The sequence below is a fragment of the Vipera berus genome, assembly GCF_964194415.1.
Source record: "Vipera berus genome assembly, chromosome: 1".
NCBI lineage: Eukaryota > Metazoa > Chordata > Lepidosauria > Squamata > Viperidae > Vipera > Vipera berus.
The window spans coordinates 197,954,582-197,977,394 of NC_138202.1; the positions used below are offsets into that span (position 1 = coordinate 197,954,582).

Sequence of the window (22,813 nt, forward strand, 5' to 3'; positions counted from 1 at the left end):
TCTGGTTAATAATAGCTGGCAAAAAATGTGAGATTTCTTGTTTATCAAGAAATAATTTACTTAAGACACATATCCATGGCTGTTTTCACATACACAAACAGGATGCAGTAAATGAGAGAATGGAAGACTTGCAGTGCAAATTGGACAAAATATATTGCAGACAAATCAAGGCTTTAAAATGTGCTGAAGGTGTTTAGTTGAAAGTTCAGATATATTTTACTTTTGAAAAATCAAAAGATTGTTTTCAGGAATTTGCCCCAATTCATTATATGGCATATTCTACCTACCTCAGCATTTACCTGTTTAATCTTTTTGAGTTCTTTAATATTACTATGCTCATATCTAATAATTAATTTGGATTGGTGGATGATAGCAGAATAAAATACCTATGGTGTTATATCTGTGCTATAAAGAGGAAAAATATAGGGGCATGAGGATCCTGGCCATAAGCAGTGAGCAAGATAATTATTTGGAAATATTTGTTATGGCCTTCTTTCAGAATACAAAATAAAAATCAATAGGAAGCATGAATTAATAAAAATAATTTCTAAATATAAAACAATCAATAGATGCTGACATCTAGCTAGTTTAAATTTGTTCTCAAGGATTATGAATAAAATGAATCCTTGTGCCTAAAACTCAAAACAAAAATAAGGAACTTTAGGGTAGCTACCAACTAATAAAAATTGATCTGGGTGGCCTGTTTTTTTGTTTTGTTTTTTTAGTACAGTCTGAATGAACATTAGCACTGGAATGGAATAAAATTCTCAACATCAAAAAATACATGCAATTAACTTAATCTCTCTTGACTTGCATGGAATTATTCTCCAAGGGTGTTGAGACAGAAAGATAACTGTCCTCTAGAAAGGTTATGGGGAGATCATTGGTACTTAGGATAAATGAGTACAAGTAAACTTCTGGCAATCAGTTGTGGGAGTCTATAAGAGGTGAATAAATCTTTGAGTTAATGTCTTATCAGACATTCTGATATTCAGTGTCCCAAATCCACTGTGTTCTATGGTAACATAGTTAGTCCTTTCTAATCCTAACAATACTTGGGCAAGAGGCAAGAGGAGAGCGGTTTGTTTACCTACTTATAGTTCTACCACCTTGAGCTACACTGGAATTAATTTCAATTTACAAACAAAATGCTACTCCCTTGAATAACTAACTTCCCCCTCCCATCTTTTTAATAAGTGTATCTACAGCACATAGATACCCATGCCGATGGTAAGATTAGCAGAAATGTAAAGATTTCAATGTGGGAGCAGATCCATTGGGCTAAATCCAAGATTTCTGAAGCATCTTCATATATCTCCCACCCACCCCCACTTCTATCTTTTTTCCTTCCAATTGCTTTAGCTGAAATCCAAGATACAAAATGTGTGTTTATATAATAAAAGAGTAATAAAAGTAAGGTAATAACAGTAAAAGATTGATAAAATTATATTGTGCAGCTGATACACAAGCTATCTCATAAATTTTATTTTTAGGAGATGCAAAGTGAACCTTTATAAAAGGATACAGAGGTTTATCAAAAACAGACTAGGAACATGGAATTTGTTTGGAAGTCCAGGACTTGATCCATTTTTAATAGGTTTAGACACCTTTTGTTTGAAGGTATTTTGTCCTTAAAGAAGTTTAATTCCATGTGTAATGATTAGATCCAGAGAACTAAATTGCCAACAAATTAGGAACTGTTCCATCCAGAGATGAATTTTCTCTTTCATAACATAAAAGAACATGAACCTGCATAAAAGAAACTATACATTGCATTGTTAAAAGGTCAGCCTGATATTTAAACATAGGGCACATATTGTTGAATAAAAGTATTCTTTTCATGCAGAGTTAAATAGGAAGGAAATTCTTGTAAAGGTATGTTTTATACCTCTATTCAGTGGATCTTTTTATAAAAGAAAGGGGGCTGGATTTTTTAAAAACAGGAAACAAAAGTAATGCTAGTTTTCTGAATTAAAACTAATATCACTTAACTATTAAATGAAATATACTTTGCCTGATTATATTTACTCATTATTGAGTGGACCCTTTCACAGTTTCAGAAATTTAACAGGCTTAGGGTTAAGTTTATGGTTCAGGAAACTTAATTATGGTTTCCTTTATTTATTGAATTAACAAATCACCAACCAAAATTCCACTAATTGAGTGCTACATAAATGGAAGTTTGCAACAGACAGGTAAACTGTAATCTGGAAATGTAACACTAGTAAATTTGAAGTATTTCAAATATTTTAAACAATTTTAAATGATAAACCAAATTTGCCTTCAAATTTATTATATACAAGCTTAGTGTTAAGCGATTTGATGATGAAAGCACACCAATAATTCCAAAACACAGGTCTGATTATTATATGCATGGAATTGTAAGCCATGTTTTATATTTTACATATTCACATTGCAGTGTTTTACATGACATCTGAATTGGGCTGGGAAACAAAACTGATTCTACTTACCTCTAATCTTATTTGTGACATTCAAATTTTGTCCATATGACATTTGTATGCCATTTTGAACATCATAATCTTTTGGCAGCATGAAAGGATTTGCTAAACTTGAATCAGTTAGTATGGACAAAATTAGGGCACTTAAAAGCGAAAGAAGACAGCAGTGGCAAATCAATTTGAAGATTAAAATAAACTCTCGATATATTGGGCTTTTTTTTAAAGAAAAAGATGATACAAAACTTCATAAAACAATAACAATCGAGTTTGCAGGAAACAGAGTGAGTTGCTATCTGCTTATCTACTCACATTTTATTTATTTATTATTTATTAATTCGGTTTATATACCGCCCTACTCCCAAAGGACTCAGGGTGGTTTACAAGGCAAAATTTAAAAACAATACAATATAAAATTTAAATTAAATTAAATTAAGTCTAGCCGCAAAAATTAAAATCACAATTTAAAAACATTAAACCCCTCAGTCCAGACCAGATAGCTCAAAGAGCCAGGTTTTTAGGTCCCGGCGAAATGAACGAAGGTCGGGGGCAGTCCGGAGTTCCCTTGGCAGTTGATTCCATAGGGCAGACGTGCCCACAGAGAACGCCCTCCCCCTGGGGATCGCCCGTCGGCAATCCTTGACCGGTGGTACCCTGAGGAGGCCCTCCCTGTGGGAGCGCACAGGACGATGGGAAATTGACGCTGGCAGCAGGTGCTCCCTTAGATAATACGGGCCCATTCCATTTAGGGCTTTATAGGTCATCACCAGCACCTTGAATCTCACCCAGAGGGCAACTGGAAGCCAATGCAGCTCGCGGAGAAGAGGTGTTACATGGGAGTATCGGGAGACTCCCATCACAACTCGCGCGGCTGCATTCTGCACCAGCTGAAGCCTCCGAGTGGTCCTCAGGGGCAGCCCCAGGTAGAGAGCATTGCAGTAGTCTAGCCGGGAGGTCACGAGCGCATGGGTGACTGTGCGTAGGGCATATCAGTCCAGATAGGGCCGTAACTGGCGCACCAGGCGAACCTGGGCAAAAGCCCCCCTGGCCACAGCTCCTATATGATCTTCCAAAGTGAGCTGTGAATCCAGGAGGACGCCCAAGTTGCGGGCCCTATCAACATGGAATTGAGCATGGCTGGCTCAGGAATTCTAGGAGTTGAAGTCCCCGAGTCATAAAAGAGCCAAGGTTGCCTACCCCTGCTCTAACTGTTAAGAAATTTCTCTTTAGTTCTAGGTTGCTTCTCTCCTTGGTGAGTTTCCATCCATTGTTTCTTGCCTTGCCTTCTGGTCACATCAGACCATGCTATCTTTCTCTCAAAAAGGTTGACCCAATGGATCATGGGGTTGTCTGGTCATTATTTATAATTCTACAGGTTTTTGAAGAAATTATGAAACCTTTAAGATTCCACTCGCTTAAATATGATATGGGTGAATGGCATAGTAACATATGATATCAAGATAGGCAGACACAATGGATTGTGTATCAACTGCTGATAGAACAACATTTGGATTTGTTTCATCAAAACCTGCTCTCTGAATAGCTTGGAAACTTTTGAAGTGAATTTCACTGAATAGAAAGCAAGGGAAAAGCATGTCACATGTGCAAAAGCATATGTGGAACATAATATTGGATGTAACCCAATTTAATATTTCAAAGTTTAAGTTGCCTCTAATCTGTCCCAGTTCATTCTGATTACATTCCTTGAGTAGTTTTAACAACCCTTTTTTAGAACCATGGATGAAACTGACCCTCCCTCATCTTTCTCAGCACACTAAGATTGTTTCCCTAAATAAAGTACTGAACCCAAATCTACAGGAAGATTGCCAATTTTTCATTTGAATAATCTGTCAATTCCAAGCCATGTTCCTCAAAATGAATTTATTGAAGGGATATTAATAGGCTGTGTGAAATTAATAATAATAATAATAATAATAATAATAATAATAATAATAATAATAATAATAATAATAATAATAATAATAATAATAATAATAATATTCTAGGCAGAAATCCTACATCTAGTTATGTAAATATTTGTGAGAATTATTCAGTATTATCCAGGTTCCTCTGTCTCAAAATTTATTTATTTATTTATTTATCAAATTTAGATACCACCTATGTCACTCTCATTCTGGGAGGTTTACAGCTATAAAAACACAAAGATCATATAAAAATATGGTGCATCAGCAAAATGGGAGCCAGGTAAAAACAAACATAGTATTAATCCTTAATAGAAAACTCTGATCTTTAGATCTTTCTTTGGAAAATCTCTGCCCATTAGGATGTGAAAGTGGCAGGAGTCCTCTTAAGCAGCCTATCTGGGACATTGACTTTCAAACCAATAGTAATCCATCCATCCTAGTAACCAACCCACAGAATTTTTCTTAAAAGGGCACATGCCATCATTCTGTCTCTCTTCTAGTCTAAAACTGAAATTTTGTCATCTATCCCCCTCTTACAAGAAATACCCTGGTAGAAAGCACGATGGACTCTAATACCCCTCAGTCCTCGACTTACAGCCATTCCTTTGGTGACCATTCAAAGTTACAACAGCACTCGAAAAAAGTGACATATGCTGGTTTTCACACTTAACAAGCATTGCAGTGTCCCTATGGTCATGTGATCAAAATTTGTGCGCTTGACAACTGGCATGTATGTATGACGGTTGCACTGTCCCGGGGTCATGTGATCTCTTATGTGTAAGCTTTCCAGTGGGCTTCTGACAAGCAAATTCAAGGGAGTAAGCCAGATGATTCACTTAATAACTGCAGTGATTCACTTAACAATTGTGAATTGTTAAGGTCATAAAATAGGGCACAGCTCACTTATCATCAATTGTTTTAGGAATGAAAATTTTGGGCTCCACTGTGGCTCGTAAGTCAAGTTGCCCAATTCTCGGCGTCTTATTTTTTTCTGTTCATCTCTTCTGTGACTGAAGATTACTACTCATCTTGATGATCGCCACTGATATTTGTATTATTTTATTGTTATATAATTTTATCAAAACAGTTTGGTGTAATCGTTAAGGTGCTGGCCTGAAAACCAGGAGACTGCCTTAGTTAGACATGAAAGCTGGCTGGGTGACCTTGAGGAAATACTTTCTCTCAGCACAACCCACCTCACAGGGCTGTTGTTGTGGGCAAAGTAGGAGAATATTAGAAGAAGGAATATTATGTATGTTTGCTGCCATAAGTGATAAAAACATATATTAAAAAATCTGATAAATCAGGAAGCACTGTATTTTAAACATGCAATAAAGGTTTGCTGTTGTTGATATTCCACTTAGCAAAGCCCCCATGTTTTTAGGCTAATTGAATTCACAACTTGTAACATCAGACAGCCACCCAGTTTGGCCTAGTGGTTAAGGCGCCAGGCTAGAAAGTGAAAGACTGTGAGTTCAAGTTCCACCTTAGCCATGAAAACCAGCTGGATGATTTGAGGCCAGGAGAAAGGTGTGTTGGATATGTTCACCACCTTGAGTTATTTGTATAAATAATAAAAGGCAGGATAAAAATAAATAAATCAATAAAATCATTTGAATCCCTACAAGTAACTATTCAAATAATTGGATAAATGAAATGAAAAAGTTACTACTTTCAGATTGTGATTCTGCATATTAACCCAAACTAGACTGAAGATTTGGAACAAACAGATACAGTTGCACGAAAAGGTATGTGAAACCTTTGGGATTACGTGGAGTTTTGCATGAATTGGCCATAAAATGCACTCTAAACGTCATGTAAGTCACAACAATAGAAAAACACAGTCTGCTTAAAATAATACTACACAAACATTCACAGTGCAAGGTGGAAAAAGTATGTGAACCTTTGGACTTAATAACTGGTTGACCCTCCTTTGGCAGCAATAACCTCAACCAAACGTTTCCTGTAGTTGCAGATCAGACCTGCAAAACGATCTGGAGTAATTTTGGACCACTCCTCTTCACAAAACTGTTTCAGTGTAGCAATATTCTTGGGATGTCTGGTGTGAATCGCTCTCTTAAGGTCATGCCACAGCATTTCAATCGGGTTGAGGTCAGGACTCTGACTGGGCCACTCCAGAAGGCGTATTCTGTTCTGTTGAAGCCATTGTTTTGTTGAATTACTTATATGCTTTGGGTCATTGTCCTGTTGCATCACCCATCCTCTGCGGAGCTTCAGTTGGCGGACAGATGGTCGTACGTTTTCCTGCAAAATGTCCTGATAACCTCTGGAATTCATTTTCCCATCAATGACAACAATCTGTCCAGGCCCTGAGGCAGCAAAGCAGCCCCAAACCATGATGCTCCCTCTGCCATGTTTTACAGTGGGGATGAGGTTTTGAAGTTGGTGTGCTGTGCCTTTTTTTCTCCACACATAGTGTTGTGTGTTTTTCCCAAACAACTCAATTTTGGTTTCATCTGTCCACAGTATATTTTGCCAGTAGTGCTGTGGAACATCCAGGTGCTCTTTTGCAAACTTCAAACGTGCTGCAATATTTTTTGGGGACAGCAATGGCTTCCTCCGTGGTGTCCTCCCATGTACTCCATTCTTGTTTAATGTTTTCCTTATTGTAGATGTGTCAACAAAAATGTTAGCATGTGCCAGAGATTTCTGTAGGTCTTTAGCTGACACTCTAGGATTCTTCTTTACCTCATTAAGCGTTATGTGCTGTGCTCTTGCAGTCACTTTTACAGGACGACCACGCCTAGGGAGAGTAGCAACAGTGCTAAACTTTCTCCATTTGTACACAGTCTGTCTTACTGTGGACACATGAACATCAAGGCTTTTGGAGATACTTTTGTAACCCTTTCCAGCTTCATGCAAGTCAACAATTCTTGATCGTAGGTCTTCTGAGAGCTCTTTTCTGCGAGGCATGGTTCACATCAGACAATGCTTCTTGAGACCAGTAAACCCAAAACAGGTGTGTGTTTTTAAAGGGCAGGACAGCTGTCAGCAACACATCCAATATCATTACACTGATTGGAGTCAAGGTTGGCTCACTCCTGGCTCCAATTGGCTCTTGGAGAAGTCATTAGGCTAGGGGTTCACATACTTTTTCCACCCTGCACTGTGAATGTTTACATGTTATGTTCAATCAAAACATGACAACAGGTAATGTTTGTGTAGTATTATTTTAAGCAGACTTGTGTTTTTCTATTGTTGTGACTTACATGACGTTTAGAGCGCATTTTATGGCCAATTAATGCAAAACTCCACATAATCCCAAAGGGTTCACATACTTTTTCTTGCAACTGTATGGTTCAGGAAGAAACAGAATTCATCAAATTGTTTGCAAATAAAAGAGCCTTGGTGAAGCAGTGGGCTAATGCCTCCTTAAGTAACACCAGCTGCCTGCAATTAGTGCAGGTTCGAGTCCCACCAGGCTCAAGGTTGACTCAGCCTTCCATCCTTCCGAGGTAGGTAAAATGAGGACCCAGATTGTTGGGGGCAATAAGCTGACTTTGTAATAATGCCGCTTGGGGTGTGCGTGAAAGCCCTAATAAGCAGGCATATACATAGAATGAAGGCTATTGCTAAGCACATTGATTTGTGCTTCTTAGATTGTAAGCCGCCCTGAGTCTTCGGAGAAGGGCGGGATATAAATGGGATTTTTTAAAAAAATTAAAATATACTTGCAGGAAGTAATAAAGGAGTTTTCTTCTGCAGTCACATTGGCATACTCTTGTGCTATTTGTGGATTCTGATTCATAAAAGCAAGTGGCCTTTCCAATTAGTTTCCCATCTCCTCCTTCCTTAGGAGAAAGAACTCCTCAGAATGTGGGTTTTCCTTTTATCAAAGCAGCATGTGAGGAAAAAGCTGATGGCAAAAAGCCATCTTGTGTTTTTTATTTATAAAGTATCTCTGAGATTTAAGATGTTCATATTTCATTTTCAAGAGGGTTTATGCATTGGCATAATAAAGGTAACTTACGTTTATAAGGTTTTGTGGTAAATTATATTGTATGGTTGCTTAGAACAGGCTTGAACCACATCTGCAAGTACAGTAATAACCAGGGTGTTTATTAATGTAACTAAGAAGCTTAAGCATGGATCAAGATAGATTGTAGTTCAAGCTTAAAATGTTAGGCTTAGACATACCATTTACAATTGGGCTTAGTTTCTTATCTGCAAAGAGAGCTTTCTTACTGTGCACTCTAACTGGTGAATGCAGTGTCTAGAGAGAGTCTGAGTCATCCAGGTCATGGTTGTCTCAAAGATATTTTTTCAAAAGGCAACTGGACTTTGATTTCCCTTGAAGACATTTCAGAGATGAGACATTTTGCTTCTCATCCAAGAAGCTTCTTCAATTCACAGAATGCAATATTAAATATAGGATATGTCTTAATATTAAAACTTTTTCATATTGAATCTTAAAATATAATTTCTTGAAGCCACTCATCTACAATAATTTATCTGAATTCTAGCTGTTGTCCCTTTTTCAGCCATAACTGTCTCTGGGCAATTGTTAAGCCACCTGTGCATATTTCTTATAATTCATTTGGAAAGGAGAGATAGAATTAGATATCGCCAGCATTGTGTTGGTAACATAATACATGTTACATATCTGAATGGTCACCCTAGTAGTTTTATGCGGGCAATGAAAAGCACATAAAAAGAATAGAATCTGTTGGGTCCCTGAAACAAGGACCAACAAGCTGAGTAGAAATATACCACTACCACTCTTTAGTGGTATTTACAGATAGTAATGGAACCCATATAACCACATGCCTTCTTTCTACAGTGTCCCAACTACTTCAGTTACATTCTATGATCAGTGGTTTCAAGACCAAGTTACCCATGAAGTGGATCCATGAACTCCATCCATGACTCTTTTAACAAGTAATGTCACCAAACATGGCAATTAAGACAACTACTTCTATACTTGACTAGATTGATTAATTTCAATCTAGCTTCAAACTCAAATATAGAACTAGTTGCCTTAATTGCCAGTCTTCTTCCAGATTCACTTGTTTCATTGTCATCATACTTTCAGCACTTTCCCCCAGAAGGAAATAGTTGTAATTAGGTTGCCTTTTCTAAAAACCTCATTATATACCACTATCTAGATTATACACTATTTCCTACCAGGCAGTGGGTAGAGTTATCTTATTTAAAGAAACCCTAATCACTGCATAGACTCACTTAGTTTGAAGATTTGAAGAACAGGTCTTTTGCCTGACCTTTAGAAACATCTTGTGCACTTTCTCAAGCCACAAAAATTGAAATAGATAGCAATAACAACAACTTTTATTATAACTTTATTCTGTGTTCACATCTCCATACAGGCACACACATATACATACGCTGTACATATACACACACGCATATACATACATACATGTATATTAATCACAGACCAAGGTATAATTAATTAATAAGCAGACAAAAGGTGTTCCTGTAACCTCATCAGCTTCCACATTATATATATATAGTTTCTACAGTAGAAATCTCTCCCCTCAAACTGCTTTGAAAACCTACCATACTAGATATTTCCTACCCATCTAGAAGTTCGAAAGCATGCAAATGTGAGTAGATAAATAGATGCCACTTTGGTGGGAAAGTAACAGCATTCCATGCATCTTGGCATATAGTCATGGTGAACACATGACTATATGGAAGCGTCTTTGACTCCCTCAGCTAAGAAATGGAGATGAGCAATGCCTCCTAGAGTCGGACATGACTGGACAGCGGAAACCTTTACCTTTTTACTAGATATTAAGTGGCCAATTACATTCAGAAATTTGCTTGCATTCTTACAGGATAAAAGTGGTGAATGGATCAAGAATGTACATGCAAGGTTCCTGTAATAAACTTAGACATACAGACTGCTTGCTAGATTTTTGTACATTGAGCAGAGCAATGTACAGGGAAACCCTTATATTGGGATGTTTATATGTACATCTCTACACTGTGTTTCTCAATCCTTAGTCCCTTTAAAATGTGTGGACTTCAACTCCCAGACTTCCACGCATTTTAAAGTTACCATGGTTGAGAAAACCTGCTCTATACATTTTAGTTTATTTGCGTTCAGTTAATTACTTGGACAGGACTATAAAAGTCACTAGAATGATGCCAGGGAAACATCCCCAGGGTTAACAGTATATCCAGAGTTAAATACATGTACATTATACTGTTGGGTTCTATCTTTTAGCCGCTACCATTTTTAACATATTGCTGAAAGTGTTTCATTTCTTTTAGTTAGAGCAGTATTTGAAATAAAGCCTAAAACATTAACCTTATTTGTTTTTGTCTGAAGAATGTGGAACATCATTTATTGGAACATTTTCTTTCAGAGATGACCCCATGTCCTACTTACCCACTTAGGATTCTTTTATTTCTGTTCTCTGTTGACTAATGATTTCTTGAAAATGTTTATACTTGTTTCACTGGTACAGATTTTGGAGGCAGCTGACCAAGATATTGTTCAGTTCCACAGAGAAAATAATTCTAGGAAGACTTTTCAGTGCTGTTGTTATTGTAATTCTTTGTGAGGGTTAAGACTTTGCTCATCTATGTAGTAGGAGTGTCAGCCAATAATAATTACTATTGACAAATGTATCTACATGAGTGTCTCTATTTTCCCCATGGCCTGATACAAATAATGGTGCCCTCCACATTCTGCACAGTTCTCCAGAGTGTGAGCTATGTATTTGGGGAAACTGCGGCATGGGAAAGTTTTCTGAAGTGTTCAAAAGGCACATATTGACAAAGGATGTCTCTTCCATGCTTGACTCATAAAATCAGCATTCTCCAGGCATACATACTGTGTTCTGTACACAACTGCACAGCCTCGTGATTGGCTAATCCAGCCGGCGGGAATTCCTGGGCACCGGGTTGGGTGCCTGAGGCAAGGCGGGAGATTCTAGCCGGGTGGTTGGCTAGCGTCCGGCACTTGCCGGACATATAAGCAACACGGGGCCAGGCGAGGTCAGTTCTACCACGTGCAGCTTAATAAACAGTCTATACCCAGATCCGTCTCCGTGTTATCTGTCGCCCCAACCGGACACAACATACTGGGTAGACATAACTGACTTTATCTTCTTCTCTTCTAGCTCTCTGCTTGATATAACCTGGTATCAGCACGTTCCTGTGAGAGTGTCTAAACAATGTTCTCCAACTTTAAGCAACTTTAAGCAAGAGGAGTGCATTTATAGGGTCACACAGTAATGCTTTAAAGCAGCAACCCTTTCTAGCTTTGTGGACTGGCGTGGGAGAGGGGATGGTTCTGCACTAGTGGGGGAAAGCACCCATTTGTACAAACAGTGGGCACATGCATCCGCCACTTGCACGAATGGAGCTGCGTGCACACCTGTCCACTGCCTGTGCAAGTCAAGCTGTGTGCTCGCTCAACCACTGACCAGTTCTGAATGGGGCGCTGCTTGGTACTGGGCTGCGGCCTGGGGTTTGGGGACCCCTGCTTTAAAGTCAGAAACTATTTTTAAAAACTCAACAGCAAAACGGTACTGCACTTTAATTAGTGCCGTGCAACAACTGTCAAATGATTCAGTTGTGTATTTTGCATTATTTGTAGTTTGTACTTAAATTTTAACACAATCTTTGCCAACTGGTTGAATCTACTAATTTATCAAATATTGCAATATTGTTAGAAAGGATGGGATCGGGACCACTGATGAACCTGATTGATAAGCTTGCTGTGATTTAAATAAATTACACTTCTTGAATGGATTCTAAGAAAAGAATAGAATTATTTTTTTCTTGCCTTGCCGTCCATTGTTTTTAAATGATGTACTTGCACTTCAAGTCCTGAACTGCATTTATTTCCAAGGAATTAAAACCAAGAAAAATTGCCAACCATGACTTCATAAGGTTTAACTTTACATTGAGTCAACTTTCTTTGGAATACATTAAGAACATAATTTTACAAATAAGAGATGAATTGAAAGCATAGATGGCTAATGAATGGAAGTTGCAGATTACAATCAGCTCAATAGTGGAACTGAAGATTAAAACAAAACTTTTAATGGTTGTTTTTAGAATTCTTTTAACATTAGGTTCTCATTTTAGGATGTAGTGATTATATCTAGCAAGATACTAACCATATTGAATAAAAATAACTATAGTGATCTAGTTTTTGTTACAGGATAGTGTGTAGAATTGAAAAGTAAACATTTGTTCATTGCTGCTACAAAATAAATACTTTACAAAGAAGACTATTTTTAAATTTTAAACATAAACATAATTTTAATACTAATATTATTTTTATTATTACTATTTTGCTTGACATAAGTAAATTGACTCAGCCTTCCATCCTTCTGAGGTAGGTAAAATGACCCAGATTGTTGGGGGCAATAAGCTGACTTTGTAATAATGCCGCTTGGGGGGGGGCGAAAGCCCTAATAAGCAGGCATATACATAGAATGAAGGCTATTGCTAAGCACATTGATTTGTGCTTTAGATTGTAAGCCGCCCTGAGTCTTCGGAGAAGGGCGGGATATAAATGGGATTTTAAAAAAATAGTACACCAAAAGTAATACACTTTTTAAAAATTGCTGAATTTCAAGTTTGGAGGCAATAGCAATTAGAAGTACAAGAATAAAGATGGATTTTTTTGAAGTTGTAAATATAAAAATAATTATACTAAAGATAACTAATTATAAGGATGCCGTATGATAGCATGTATTTGATTAGTTGGTACTTTCCGATCCATATGAATGCTTAGGTTGCTTTACAAAGCTGGAAGGTAAATGTGCAAAGCTTAAATTCAGCCCCTTTTCTCCTTTCACTGTGGAATTTCTAACAAAACAGTTTGTGACTTAAGTTCCAGAAAGTATCATATGTTGTGAAAACATAGTTGAAAAGTATATGGGCAATATGCTTTTTAAAAGCCAAGGGGTGGGGGGAGAGAGATTATAACTCAAACCTTCTAAAGATTATTAAGCAAAGGTGACTTTTAACAGACACTGATCATAAGGGAAATACCGTATTTTTCGGACCATAAGACGCACCTGACCATAAGATGCACCCAGTTTTTAGAGCAGGAAAACAAGAAAAAAAAATTCTGAACCAAATAGTACCAGTATACTAAAATATTTATTATAATAAAGCAAAATACCGTAATGTTTAACAGCGTAAACTCAACAGTGGTGTTAAGAACCATCATCATTTCCATTAACAAATGAGGAAAGACTTAGAGGCTCAAGCACTTTTCTAGTTTTCTGGAAACCCTAAAAACTCATCATCACTAGTGTCAGAATTTATGAAGCTCTGTTGCTCACAATCACCTATATCGCTTTCTTCGCTATTTTCATATATGACATTATCTTCAGTTCCATCTAAGGCATTGCTAATGCCACATTTTTTGAGAGAGAGAGAGTGAAAGGAAGGAAGGAAGAAAGAAACGAAGGAAGGAAGGAAGGAAGAGAGAGAGTGAAAGGAAGAAAGGAAGGAAGAGAGAGAGAGAGAGAAAGGAAGGAAGAAAGGAAGGGAGAGAGAGAGAGAGTGAAAGGAAGGAAGAAAGAAAGGAAGAGAGAGAGAGAGAGAGAGAGAGAGAGAGAGTGAAAGGAAGGAAGGAAGGGAGAGAGTGAAAGGAAGAAAGAATCCGTCCTGCTCTTTTCCGCTGGGAGCCCGCAAACGTGTGAATTACCGGTAGCTCTCCTCGAACGCACACTTCTCCCGCGGCACAAGAACAACCCTCACAATTCTTTCTCTACGCACCCTGCCCTCGCCGCGTCGGGAAGCTGCATTTCTATTGGCTAGTTGGCAGCTCAGCGTGCCGGCTCCCCCCCCCACCCTCCACCCAGTGGGTTGCGTGTCTTGGTGCACATGTATACGCAGCAGGGCTGCGTTGAGAGCCGAGGAAGGAGAGGCGAGGAATGTGGGGGGGCGGCGAAGTGCTCGGGGGGGGGGAAAGGAAGAAAAGATGCATTAGAAACAAAGAACTTATTTGCCGCCCTTCCCCCACCCCGCCAGGATGAGAAGCTGCTTTCTTGCAGGGGTTTTGAATGCACTTCAGCTGCTGGCCAAAATTTAAGGTACCAATAGTTTCTTTTCCCTGAATAGGTTTTCTAAGACGCCAAAGCAATTTCAAACAATTATTACTCTTGCAAATGGGAAATCACTTCTGATAAACTTCGCCGAGAAACCTGCAGGGACAACTCCTCACGGCTTTGCTGGGGCAAGTCGCCAGCAATACGAAACCGGAGAATTATTGGGATTTGGCCTATGAGGTTTTGTTTAGCAAAAACTATTTCTTTAGCAGCGAAGTAAAATGGGCGTGCGCGGGGAGGGGCGGAGAATTCCGCATCTTCAATCACATCTCTCCAATGGAGCTGATGGACGGCGTTGACTGAACGGGAGACAAGAGTTTTCGCTTACCTTCGGACCATAAGATGCACCTCATTTTCCACCCCACTTTTGGGGGGGGGGAAGTGCGTCTTATGGTCCGAAAAATACGGTACTTGTTTTAATCAGTCAGCATGAATGACTGTGATTTTTCATTTCAACCAGCAATGCAGATAGAACCAAAATAAGAAAGGAAAGGGAAGGTAAAGACTATATTAATATAGGAAAAGAGCAGATGTGTATTAAGAAGTTGTTGTTGTTAGCTGCGAAGTCGTGTCCGACCCATCGCGACCCTATGGACAACATTCCTCCAGGCCTTCCTGTCCTCTACCATCATCTGGAGTATTAAGAAGACATCCTAGCTAAAGTGAAGTAGTGGTTTTTGACCTTATGAAAATATTACGGTAATACACTGGCGGTAATTCTTCAGTCAGATTCAGGCTACAAAGAGAATGGCCAACTTCTTTGTTATATTGCTAGATGCGCAGCCTCTTAATTTAAAAGAAACAAAACTTGTACGTGATAATGAAGCAGAAGTTCAAAGTTCAAAATTAGGTTGCTGCATCACTGGGTCTCAATCTGAAAGGTGACATGTGACCCAGAGAGGTGTTTTGTTTTTGTTTTTTACTACAGAGATACCCAAATTAGAATGAGGAAGTTTCACTGAGTAATGATGGAGGAGGGGGAGGACTGAGCAAACATAAGAGCACATCATATCATGGTACTCTGTAAAGGGACAATGGGTCACTTTAATATTTAAATCAAATCTTTATTACAGCCATAGACCAGTATAATTCAGTTTAATATTTATTATTTGGAAAAGCAAGAGTACCAGCTATTATTTGCAGGTAGGGAAAATTGTTAAATATTTCATTGCTTCTAATTCATTTTTGCTTTCCTGTTAATGTATAACAGAGGACTTTAGATGCAAAATGATTATTTTGGGCAGACCAATGAAAAATATAATCTTTTCTGAAATCATTATACTTTTAACTCTGCTTAACAGTTCTAGTGTTTGAGAGCTTTTGTCTTGAGGAAGAAGCTACATGGATACAATATTGTTACCAAAGTCTGTATGTACTAATAAACATGGATAAACATTTGTGACAATACATCTGGAATTGTGAATACATACAGTTTTTACACTATTTCCAAGAGAAGCCTTTTATATTTTTTAAAAAGTGAGAGTTTAAATTCTAAATGAGTTGAAGGGTACTGAAATACTATAAACCAACAAGCTATTACTTGGAAAGAGGATGGTATTACATAGCAATTGCTAAGGCTTGGGACCCGTAAGTTAAAATGTGAACTTGCAGATAACAGTTTATTGGCAAATTTGAAGATGAAGTGAGATCTGAGTATACTGAAATTCAAATAATTGTTGAGCTCCCTGAGATGTATTTCTAGAGATTTAAACCATTTGCATCTAGAGAAAAAAAGGTGTGTGTGTGTGTATGTATATATATATGTATATATATATATATGTATATATATGTATATACATATATATAGGCCTTTCCCCTTATCAAGGAGGTTTGGCTTAATTAAAGCTGTGAGGAACTAAAAATAGGCTAAGATACACACTTAAGACCTTGTGAAAGGCTTTAATGAATATACTTTTTAAATGTATACGTGTTTGGAATTTGCTATGATGCAGAATAAAGGGTTCTGTTAGAAAAGCAGAGAGGATGGAACAGAAGGTTAAAGGGTATTTTGGAAACAAACAGCTGGACCAGCTTATTTAAACAGAATCAAGGATTGGGAGCTGACCTCCATTTGACTTCTAGGGGGAGGAGCAAGAATGTCATTTTATTACTTTGGCTAGAAGGAAAATGTTCTTTCTTCTGAAAGCACCCTGAAGTCACCCCAGCATTTGGGCTGTTTTTCAGAATAGTTAAACACAAAACACATAGGAGAAAGTCAACTGTTCTTTGTGGAAAACATTATTTAAAGAACTATGGGCCATGGCATGTATGTTTCAGCTTATATCTTGTCTAGGTTCACAGAGAGGAAATGTTAAATTAAAAAAGGTATTACAATGAAATTTTACCACTTGAAGGCTTCAACCTGAAATTCTCCCCCCTCACCCCCTCAGGGGATAACCTTGTTGCTGATAGCTTTAACATACACTACAATAAAATAGATCTTCATAAAAAAGAGCTGAGAAGCATTTATGTTAAGCCGCCTAGATTTTCTTAAGCATTTTAGTCTGTGCAGGCTCCATAAATGCTTCTCATTAAGAATAGATAAATATTCCTAGTTTTGGATGAGTATCCAAAACTTTTATGTAATTGTTTATATTATTAGTTTCACTGCTACCATTACTCTATTATTTAATGAAATAAGTGTTGTAATTTGTATAAGCTTATAGTTCCCTCTTAAATTGTTCCACTATTGTCACAGAACACAGATGATAGGATCTTTTCTTCTTGAAAAGTGGGATCCCGTAGATAGCTTCCAAAAAGTTTTGGCTTTCATGGGGAACAAACTTGATACAATGCTTCCCACTTGTATATTTTTTTAGGAGAATTACTGTATTCCAAATGGATTCTATACAGTATTGGCTTGTAGATGTTGTTGGTCTGGAGGCAAAATACTTTCAGGCAACCTCTTAAACTGATAAACAGTACCCCATAGGCCTGAGGCTCACAAGGATGCACAGCTTACCTCCGGCCAGAAACCTTATTGATCTAAGATTGCTTAAAATCAGAGTCCCAACTGCCCCAATGGGAAGCCTTTCCCAGCAGAGAAGACCCAGCCTGGCAAGGTATATAAAATCAGCACCTGTTCTGATGGAGAATTGGACTGTTAAAGCAAATAAGCACAGCACCCTATCAGCCTAACCCTAACCCTAACCCATCCTTAACATAAATGTGGGAATTTAGTAATCTCCAGCTTTGTAGCCACAATTGTTGTGACACTGTTTGCTTTTGCACTCCACACAAAACACACACACACACACTGTGGCTGCTAATCAGATATAGGTAAGTGCTGCCTTTCAAGAAGTGTAAAGCAAGTTCTTTACAGTATCTTGTGTCCCTGAGGCACAGATAAAAGATGTTTGCACAAGCCTATGGGGGAAAAATGCTAACTTATTGGAACTGGTGAAATAGAAGAGGTTCATTTAATCCAATTGTTAAGTATCAGGCTAGGAACTGGGGGACTCTGAGTTCTAGTCCTGCCTTAAGCATGAAAGCTGGCTGAGTGACCTTGGGCCAGTCATTCCCTCAACCCAACTCACCAAACGGTGGTTGTTGCGGCAAATTGGAGGAAGAAGGAGTATTAGATATGTTCACAGCCTTGAGTGATCTATTTATTTAAAAAAAACACTCTAAAATCGGAAAGTCTAACTAGCATGAGTTTAACATGTTTGGAGAATGCTATTTTAGAAATGCTTGTCTGAGGGCACAATAGGGGTGTGCAAGAGTATCAGCTAAGATACTTGTCTGAGTGAGGGCCTCAGGAAGTTGACAAGCATAGATAAACATACCTTCCTCTTGATAGCATACCTGATGTTTTCTATGCCTGGAAATTAAAAATGCCTTATAACTGTGGTGGAAAAATCAATTGTTTGATAGTACTTCATGAAAAAAGGAAGAAAAAACAACAACAACTGCTTTGTAATTTTCCTTTGAAAATTTGCATGGAAATCATTTTCTGACAGTTTTCAAATTAGGGGTAATATATATAACTCACAGAAGAGAAAAATGGTTTTAATTGTTTACTTTGTGGTTTTTCTAATGAGAGAAGAAATATCAAAATCTTTTGCTGACCAGTTTGATGATTGTGTTTAATACAAATAGCTATCAAATGATTTGACCCAAGAGTTTACATTTTCGCTTTTATCTAAAAAGGAATGGAGAGTTAGTGGAAGTTCACAGCAGTTTTTTATAGGTGTAACCTTTATGACTGGGATAGCAGCATGAGCTATCATATTTGCAAACATAGCGGGAACAAATTAGACAAATGGCATGCAGAAATATTACTGTGATAAATAATTAACAATAAATAAATAAAGCCTAATTAAAAATTCATTCTTAATTTCAGTGAAACAGTGAAGGTAGGGACAGTTTGGTACCATAAAAACAGCATTCTTCAGAAATGTTGTGGATGGGATTGGTGTTCAAGATTCTAGACTGTTCAGTATTGTGTGGAAGGAAGTGGAAACTTAAAATTCAAGCCTCATTGTTGTTATTTCCCTCCCCCTTCGTTTAAAGCTAGATGGCAATGGCTGGTGTGTGGATTGGGAATATCAAGCAGGAATGTTATTTAAAATCAGGTCACAGTAGTGGGGATAAAAGGCCTAAACAAAGTTCAGTGCCTTTAAATAGACATGAAATAGCCAACAACTAAAGCTGAAACTTTGTGATTTTTTTTATTTCCATTCTAACATTTTATTTTTCATTCTTGGAGAGAGTGTCATCTTTCAAACAGGGAACAAAGGACAATCTAAGATAAGGTTTAAGATAAGATAGACTCCCCAGAAATCCTTTCTGCTGTGTTAATAATATTCAGTGCTATTTGTATGAAAATGAAGAAAACAAGTAAGAAATTCTAGTATCATGGATACTCATTAAGGACAGTCCTATAATTTGGACTTTACGTTTACATTATTAGGATTGCAACAGTTATATGCATTTCTATAAGCAAGGTCATTAAATGTAGAGGAAATTACTTCTGAATAGATATGTATAATACACGGTTAAGTTTGGTTAGCACTAATTAACTACGTTTACTTTGTACTGTAATAATCTCTCTTTTTTCATAATAGAGTTCATTAGAATATAAGTTCAAATGACAAGTTTTATCTGAACCAGGTCACTTGTTGCCTCAACCCAGTCTAGTTCTGTGATACCCCAATTAAATTAATGAATTGGAGAGAAAAAGTTCCATCACTGTATAGCTGTAATACACTCTATGTTTCTTTGCGTAAGAAGCAGAAAGAAAAGAAAAAATAAATACTGTATAGAAGAAATTGATTATAAAGTTGTCCAAAGCAGTGTGAACTGCTCATGATAAAACTCCAGACATGTTCTTATTTCATAGTGAGCTGACAACACAGTTCGTTATCTTAATAAAACCATTACAACAAATTTATGATTGGGAGAAGCAAGGAAAGTTTTGATAAAATAATAAGGGGAAGAAAAGAGAATTTACTAGAAAATATTGCTAATTATGTTAAGTGTGGGTGAGAAAGGGAACAAATGCTTTTATGGATTGGCATCTTGTTCTGACCCAGTCCACCCTCCCCCAGAATAATCTGAATTGAAAAGAATTAAACTGATCTTGTTTCCTGAAAATTCTACTAACTCCCCCATGAAAAGATGAAATAAAAGTGTCCAACTGTGGCAAAGCGAGGCCAGCATAAATCAACTCACAATCCAAACTTGCATTTTCAGAGGTCATCAGAGAGGTTACGAGTTTTGCAGCATTTGAATGTACACTAAAATTAACTCCCAGGGAACATATACCAACCATCCTCCAAGTGCTGAGTACAAACATAGAGGGCTTCTTTTTAAAATAACAGTTCACTCTCTTTTCTTGTTTCAGGTTTATTAATGCTAGAAGAAGGATAGTTCAGCCCATGATAGACCAGTCCAACCGAGCAGGCAAGTTTTTAATATTAACTGTAGCCCTGTCTTGCTGACAGAAAACATTCACAAGCCATTCACCAGGACATCTCTTCTTGGTAAATAATTGGGAATTAATGCAGAGAATGGCTGACAATTAAAACAAAGTCTGTCGTGATTTATTTCAAAGTTAGTGGATTTAGTACAATTGAGCATATTTGGGGGGTAAATTGTCAGCCATAAACTACATTGTTGCTTACTGAATCTTAATACCAAACATACATTAAGGTTTTTTAAATATCTCTTCCCAGCTATTTGTGCTATTATGACACTCCCTGGTGCATCGCTAGATGTGGAATTACTGTAAACTTTAATATCTGTCCAAAGGGCAAAAGGGTCACAGTGCTTGTGGAATTCAGTAAAGTTCAAAGACATTCAGTTAAGGTAGAACTATATGTGCTTTAATAAAAAAGGCCGCTTATCTAGCTTTTAATGTTCTGTTAGAATCTTAAAATTCAAGTTGTGCAAAAAAATTTTAAGTGGCTGAAGATTTTTGCATCTTTATCTTCCTTTTATCCTTCACTTTGGGGTATCTGTATTTTTTTATTTATGAACCTTATAATCATGACACTGACTTCTATCAAGATTAAAAATAGCAAGGCTTTAATTCTTTCTGGATATCCTAAATGTTTATTTTTCATGTTTTTGCCAAATACAAGAATGTACCTTCCAGGCATTATTTGCATGGTGATTATTTTCAGTGAAATAATACCAGCAAGACTAGCCAAGATTATCTACTCTTAAATATTATTTAAACATTGGTTAAATATCTGTACATCTTCCTGGTCAATCTACAAGGCTCGTAAAATGCCCTGTAGTGATTGAAGCAAAGCCTTAAAAGGAGCAATGGAGCTAGTGATGCCATACCATGATCTCTACATGCATCTCAAAGCCTGATGACTTAAAATATAAACATCTACATATAGTGGGGTCATATTATTCACCCAAGAATTCTTCTGCATTTGTGGACTTGATGAAAACATTCCCAAATTTTTTTTCATGCACTTTGGCATTGTGATAAATTTCTCCTTCCATTTTCCAGGAAGCCTACTTTAATAGATATGTAAAGGCAATGAAAAAGGGACTGCTGCTTCTTCAGCAACACATGGTATTTCTTGTTGCGAGAATGGTCCATAGAGAAAGTCATTGCCATTCTCAATCAGAAAAACCACAGGTTGCTTATTGCAACTCTGCTTCTGCTTAAAGCAGTGGTAGGGTTGTTTTTTTTAACTGCTAGCCTTCCTCCCCACCGCCAAACAGCAGCTCTGGAATTTTTATTTATTGTCTAATATTCTTCCAAAATGTGAGCCGCTTTCCCCAGCCATCTCCATTTATGGGAGAAAGATGGTCCCAAGCAATAAATATCTTTATTGAAATGGGGGAAGGGATCATTTTTGACCTAGCCAAGTATTACCATCTTTTTTCATTGAGATTTGTATAGATGTATTTGAGTGGATATGAGTCTTATATGTGCATGCATTCTTATGCACATCTTGTAAAGAATGCAAGTTCTATTGTCTAAAAAAAGAACACATTAATGAGAAATGTGTTTCCACACAGGACTAACTGCTATACATAACAGGTTTAGGGATAATTGAAAACCTTTAATAGACTCCCATACATTTTAATTCATTCTTTCCAGCATGATGCCTTATAGTTTTGGATTTTTTTTTACTTGCAAATTCCACTTTCCCAGCTACAAGCTATTATTGTTAGGACTGACAAGAGTTACAGATCTAAATACCTGGATAGATTCAGATTGAGAAAAGTTGTAAAAGAGGACTGGTTTGCAGTTACTGTACATGCATAGAAAATTATTTTCAGAAAACATAGTCATAATATAGTGTGTTTGCATTTTTTGGCTTAGCATGATGTACAAATGTATCGAAGTGTATGTAAACCATGACTTGTATTTTCTTTGGGATGGATTCATGCATCACACTAAGCCAAAACCAATATGTTGAGTTATCTGTGAATATTTAAAACTATCCATAATAAAATTTATAGATGGTGTCTGCGCAGACAGGTGTAGACACGGAGTGCTTGGCTCATAATCTCGCTGCAGCAAAGAATTAATTTCGTGGGGGAGGGGAATTTTTAATGTATGCACATGGGCTGGGAAAGGAAGAGGCAGCTGTTAGATACCCTTATGTAGACTCGTATTTCCCTTTATTGATAAAGTTGAGGTGGTAGAGGACTAAAGAAGCTATTTTTCTGTAAGGCATGAGGAAGGTATAAAAAAGTAACAGTTTCTCAATTGAAGCAGCTGACACAATAGCAATAACTTTAACCTCCAAATGTGTCTGGAAATGAACTGATCAGTTCCTTCTAAGACGACTGATCATTTTGCTGATAAAGAGATACTAAGCAATTTCCTGCACCTTTTTAGTAAGCCAAGGAACACCTTATAACCCAGATGGACAACCAATGGGAGGTTTTG

General features: G+C 37.3%; 1 protein-coding gene across 5 annotated transcripts in view; it reads left to right on the forward strand.

Moving 5' to 3' along the window:
- The window catches only part of MEIS1 (Meis homeobox 1), a 180,601-nt gene that overhangs the window by 153,201 nt on the left and 4,587 nt on the right, over window positions 1-22,813 (forward strand). For all 5 annotated transcript variants that reach the window (XM_081314018.1, XM_081314016.1, XM_081314017.1 and 2 more), the window contains exons 10-11: window positions 20,294-20,356; window positions 22,767-22,813. The exon at window positions 22,767-22,813 is cut by the window's right edge and continues 39 nt beyond it. In XM_081314018.1, coding sequence (XP_081170144.1) covers window positions 20,294-20,356; window positions 22,767-22,813 — 110 coding nt within the window. The remainder of the gene's footprint in view (window positions 1-20,293; window positions 20,357-22,766) is intronic.